Source organism: Idiotropiscis lumnitzeri, chromosome 11 (genome assembly GCF_059441095.1).
Source record: "Idiotropiscis lumnitzeri isolate Australia: NSW breed Sydney's pygmy pipehorse chromosome 11, RoL_Ilum_1.0, whole genome shotgun sequence".
NCBI classification, from domain to species: domain Eukaryota; kingdom Metazoa; phylum Chordata; class Actinopteri; order Syngnathiformes; family Syngnathidae; genus Idiotropiscis; species Idiotropiscis lumnitzeri.
This window is the reverse complement of record NC_142401.1, coordinates 22,556,995-22,563,067: the sequence shown is the minus strand read 5'-3', so window position 1 is coordinate 22,563,067 and position 6,073 is coordinate 22,556,995. Positions and strand designations below refer to the sequence as shown.

At 35.5% G+C, this 6,073-nt stretch overlaps 1 protein-coding gene across 1 annotated transcript in view; it reads left to right on the top strand.

The window, feature by feature from the left end:
* Nucleotides 1-2,852: 2,852 nt before the first annotated feature.
* The window catches only part of LOC148328378 (putative peptidyl-tRNA hydrolase 2), a 70,151-nt gene continuing 66,930 nt past the window's right edge, over nucleotides 2,853-6,073 (top strand). Inside the window, exon 1 of the mRNA XM_088308962.1 lies at nucleotides 2,853-3,022. Within this exon, the coding sequence (XP_088165088.1) occupies nucleotides 2,894-3,022 (129 nt within the window). The 5' untranslated portion in view covers nucleotides 2,853-2,893. The remainder of the gene's footprint in view (nucleotides 3,023-6,073) is intronic.

Genomic DNA, 6,073 nt, shown 5'->3' with positions numbered 1-6,073 from the left:
GTGGGTTTATTCCCAATACACAGACTTTCTACATGGCACCTGGGTCTCGGGTCCCTCTCAATACAACTCTACACCTCTCTTGCCACCAGCGAATGTACTACCCGAGTTGCCCAGTAATGATAAATCCTATACAATATGCAAATGGAACAGAGACAAAAGCATCCTGGCATGATTCTATTGGCTATGTGTATCCTGCAGTTAACTTTAGCTTGCTCTTATTGGTCTTTCTTCAAGTGGTGGCTCCTCCTGCTTGTGATTGAAGGGTCCAGTTTCTTGTCGACCCCTTCCCGCTCGAGGTGTCTGTCTGCGCCAGGCACCAACCTAAAACCTCCCAAACCTTCACATTCTTTCACTTTCTTTGTTCAGCTTCACCAGCCACACACTCAGCATTCCACAGAATAACAGTGACACAAGATGCAGGACATCGAATAAAACTAGCCAGGTTTAAACTCTTCCACTCTTTTACTAGTATGTAGCTAATAAACAGTTCTAAATGTTTACTCATTATTAATAAGCTCATCCGTAACATGCCTCATGATTGCATTCTCATACTTTATAATTGGCAGATTCAACATGACTCAATTATATATTGCAACATTTACCAATCAGTCCTATAGAAATCGTTAGTAGATTGTAAGATAATTTGGAAAGCGTACGCAAATTACTAAAAAATTAGATATACATGCATGCTCTCATACACGGACTAATCAGACATGTTCTATTTGTTACAAAGTATCAGTCTACGTTTTATAAAAACATACATATTTCTTTTCCAACTAATGTGTTATTAACACTTATTAACACAGAAGTTCATTCATTTTGGAGGTTACAAAGCACTTACCATTCATTAATAAAGTATTTTCCACAAGCTCATCTAAAGTGAGCATTATCTATGTCCTGAAAGGACTTCTAAATGAGATTTAAAGGCTGACAAAGCCTAAAGACTCACACAAATGTGTTATCTTAACAGACAAAGGAAACACATAACACAATGGCAGAACATAATGGTTTATTTATTTATATCTATAGGGTTTTAGAAATTTTCATTTCTAAAAATTTTATCGTTAGACAGCATTTAAACTTTTTGGACGGATTTGAAAAATCTCGACAGATATTTGTCTTATGGCTCCAAAGGAACTTGTCTGTAATAGGAAGGGTACTCCTCTCAAAAGCAGAGGGTTTATCTCGCCTTGTTCACTGAAATAAATAAGATATTTTTAGATTTCATTTGAAAAAATAAATCCCATAGACTCAAGAATAGGCAATTGCATACATTTAGGATCACCTGGTTAAACGAATTGTCTCTCAAATCCAAATTCAATCAGATATTTTATTCCTAATAACATTTTCCACTAAACTTCTTCAGTGTAATTTTCTGCCAAACAAATTACCTATCAAACTCTCCAATTTTTATCAGCAGGCCCTTCTTGCGTGGGTATTGGCCTTTGTCCGCAATTTCTCACCTCATAAAACTCTCCTTTGGAACAGCTCTCATTTCCTTGTTATAAACAAGTCTCATTTCTTCTTAAATGGCACGGAAAAAGGAATTAATCACCTCCTAAATTTATTTGATGAATCGGGTAATATGCTATCTTATGAGCAATTCATGTCTGTACACAACTTCCAATTCCTTTCAAAATCTTTAATTTAGTAGTGCGTGCTATTCCTAATTCAATTTATGGCAACCCACTTAAAATATAGTAAACATGCTCTGACAGATTCTATTCTAACACTAGATGGAATTGAATTAATCGACATAAAATGTAATAATAAGCATATCCGCCGGATTCTATTAAAAAATAACAAAATTGTGCCTAGAGGGAAATATTTTTGGAATTCTCAGATTGTGGACATAAATTGGAAAAAAGCATGGCTTTTACCTTATAAATACTGTATTAGTAATAAAGCCAAGGTAATGCATTTTAATACCTTACATAATATATATCCGGTAAATTCCTTCATTTCCAAATTCATTGATATTAGCAATATTTGCTCCTTCTGTGGGAATGACACTGAAACAATATCTCATTTATTCTTTGGCTGCGTGATCACAAAGCAATTTTGGTCAGAATTAATGCTTCATTTCTTTAAACCATCTGAAACCCCCTGTGTTCTTAATCTGAAGGATGATGTTTGCTATTATAGGAACCCAAATGATAACAATTTTGCATATTTAATTAATTTCATCATTCTTTATGCATTTTTTTTATTTACAAACAGAAATTCTCAAAATCCCCTCCCAGATGTGTGCCTTTCCTCTTAGTTGAAATCCACATTTAACTCGATTAAATTAATTACCAACAAAAAAGCAACAAGATATTGACGTTTTTGAATGCCTTTTTCCTTTAAAACCTTAGTTTCATATATCCAAAGACAATGTTCCTGATTTACTGTGTATTTTTATTTTATTTTATTTATTTATTACATTTATTGCCTTCCTTTGTTGTGACTTTTATATAATGGTTTGATATTTGAACTGAATTTGTGATGCTGTTGTATTGTCTGTTTAAAATGTTCAATAAAGCATTAAAAAAAAGTTCTGAACGTTCCCCAATAGGGGGTGGTAACACACTGTGAAAAAACTGTGTAACTAGTGTTGGTGGTTCTTTTTGAAACTCCCGACTGAAATGTCTTTGCACTTCAGCTGCGTTTTAATACTTGTTGCATTTTAGAATGTATTTAATATTTAGTTTGGCTGCCATCATTTGGTTCAATGGGTTTAATGTGCAAAAAACCCCCCAAAAAAACAATCGAGTCATCTGCTAAAGTGTTTACAATTTTCGGTGCGCCCTGTATTTAGCTCCTAGCCAGTAGATGGCGAAAAAGTATCGTTTCGTTGTTTGCCAACAGCCAAACGGTCACACGAAGAAAATGAAGAAGCGGAAGCCCTACAATGTGGTTTAGAACATCTCTGTCGAAGAGGAGTCATTTTTGCACAATTAACGTTGAACACTGCCGTCAAGCTCGCGATTGTACTTTTGTACTTGTTATTGAGGGTCTGACACAGAGTCTCCTACAACTGGTAAGATGTAGATACCGCGACCAGCATATGCCATCTCATTTCTAATGCAAGCATCAATGAATTAATAGTTAATCCATGACAATTGAAAGGAATATTCGCTTTGTCAGTGATTTTTTTTGTTATTTATTATTATTACAACGGTACTTCAGTTACTCCCGGTGATCATGAAGTAAATCTTTGCAAAGATGATATGTCATTTCTAAATCAGCGTTCATCATGTTTGACAAACTGCAAATACTGTAGTTTCGCCTTTTTTCCTCAACATTATCGAATTAAAGAGGACGTTTTTTTTTCTAATTTCGGAGTTCTTGTGTATATATATATATATATATATAGATATATACCTGCAGTATGACGTCACTTTGACCCAATCAAGGTTCATATTTTCTTATGGGGAACACAAATTCCTTCATTGACCTTTATTTATGCCAATGGATCCCTAAAAAATTTACTTCAAGCAGCATAAGAAGAATCAAATTAACAACAACCCACAGAGAGTAGGCAGCAAGGAAAGTAAACTATAGTAGACCAAACAACCAGCTATGTTTATCAGCCAAAGGGAACACAGACACACACACACCGTGAAATGAGTAGAGGAGTGTTAGGAAAAGAGACAAACTGGGCTGTGAAAGGATGAGTTGTATGGAAACAAACATAGGGGCCGCTGGCCACTCAGGGCCTCAGTGTTTTCCACTCCTATTTGTCTGGAATTATAAAGGGAAAAAATATTAACTCAGAAAAATCACAAGTAAAATAAATAATATCTGCCAATAGAACAGGAACATTTTACGTGACCAGATTTGGAAAACTACTAAAATAATAGTAGGCCCATATCAATGACAATAGTCTCAAAATAAGTAGTCTTAAACTTGTCAGTTTTCAAACTGTAATATTCAGAACATTATTCTTAAAACGACTCCATTCTGGATGGCCGCAGTCACGTGCTAAGCAGCCGAGCCGAGCATCAAGCCACAAGCAAAGTGAGCTAAATCAATAATATAATAAAACTGGAACAACACAAGAGGGACACAAGAACGGTTAAACTCATGAGAGAAATTCCTCTATAATAACATAAAATAGACATATTTTCCAACATGTTAGTGTTCTGCAACATGTCAGGCATGCAAGGATCAAATTCCGACTGAGGGTATCAGCGTTTCAAAATGGCTTAACTAATGATTTGCATCGTTTGGTGTGTATTTGAGCATAAATTGAAGAACACTATTATCTGTTAATTCATGAAATCCTATTCATTTTAATTGCAAAAATAGTGGATTTGTTGGTTCTCGATATTGCTTTCTATTCTATTATTTTATGGACCCTTTTTGTAAAGTAAAAATTGACTGCCTGTATGCTTTGCAGGCCTTCCCCATGTGTCAATCCAATGGGTCATATATGGAACACTCATAACGTTATATTAAATATAGATATATATAGTGCAGAGGTATTCAATTAAAAGTCACAGAGGTCCACGACTAAAATTTTTCCAATTCAAAGGTCAGAACCAAAGTCCAACTTCCCTTAATGTCTATCATATGTTCATATTTTTACATAGTTTTAATATTTAGTCATTTTTAACAGAGCACACTTATATACTAAATATTTAGCAATGTTCCCATTAAACACCTTTGCCAGTCAAACAAATATAAGGCGTTTTCACATTCAAGAAAATGTGGCTCCAGGAATTTAAGGGCGCCACTTCCAGGAAAAAAACAGTAAAATATCTCCTGCTGAAATATATCAAGTCCTAAGCATTGAGGCCTAATTATCCAAACAGGTCGACATGTTCAGTACATAATCAATAAAAATGGCTGTCCTCATCAAAAACGAATTCAAAATGAGCTTTGACGCCACCTTTCCTTTTGAATATTTTTTTAACTTCTCTTAATGAGAAAAATGAGTTTGTGACTGCCCTGCCAGTGACTTAAATCTGGGTTGGAACGGAGTCAGGGCCATTGGGATTTGGTAGATTATTTCACACATCTGGGCTTTTTTTTATTTCCTTTAAATAATGTTTGTGCAACTGCCTTTAAGCATTCCTTGACAACTTCCCCATCACTGAATGTTTTTTTTAATGTTTTTTATGTTTCCCCAAAATCCAAGGTACTTTTAGTGAACATTTGTTTGCATGGGCTGTAAACGAAAAATGTAAAAATCTGTTATACTGCACTCGAAGTTCGATGTTTTTGCCTGCGCTCACCTCAAACTTCAGCGGATAACGTTGCACAAAAGGGCGGTGCTTTGTTTCGTAGTGGCGCTTCGCAATGTTGCGACGGTTTCAGAGCATATGATGCACCCTGGTTTTGAATCTGCTGCAGCAAGAACGCAACTAAATTTCTCCGTCCATTCATTTAAAACAACACGCATCAACCTTGCTAACCTTTTAGCACGGCAAACTGTCAGCAGCACTCTATTCCGGTCTGCTCCGCAATTGGCAGTGGATCGTAAACAAAAGATTTGATTGGCTCAAATCAGTGACGCCTTTTCCGCATTAACAAGAATTGCAGCGTCAACGTTTGCGAATGCGCCCTTGAAAAAAAATCATCATAGATTGGTCCTGGGTCCGGTCCGAACCATCTGTCGGTCCGGGTCCGGACCGCGGTCCACCATTTGGTGATGCCTGATATAGTGCTATCTAATCCAGTGTGTCTTTTACTCTGCGTAACAGAGCTATTGTTTTTGATAATTTTTACTTTGTGTTCGATAGATGTGGTTTCCAACATGAACTCTAATTAAGAATGACACCCAGAAGCAGTTTCTCTTACTCTTGTAATATCAATCCCATAAATGTCAATTTGAGCACCCATGTCTCATCTACTGTTACTGAATAACATGAAATTTGTTTTGAATTAATAATTATAATTATACTAATTAGATAATTTATTTTAATCCAACCTGATTTTTATTCTTTTAAATTCTTGTTTCAACCCCTTCAGCACCTGTAATATATTCCCCACCAAATTAAAATAAACATAAAAATATTATTTATCCCCACAACTGCTCCCTATTTTCTAAATAACTTGAAAATCCCTTTGAATGCAACTCCTCCGC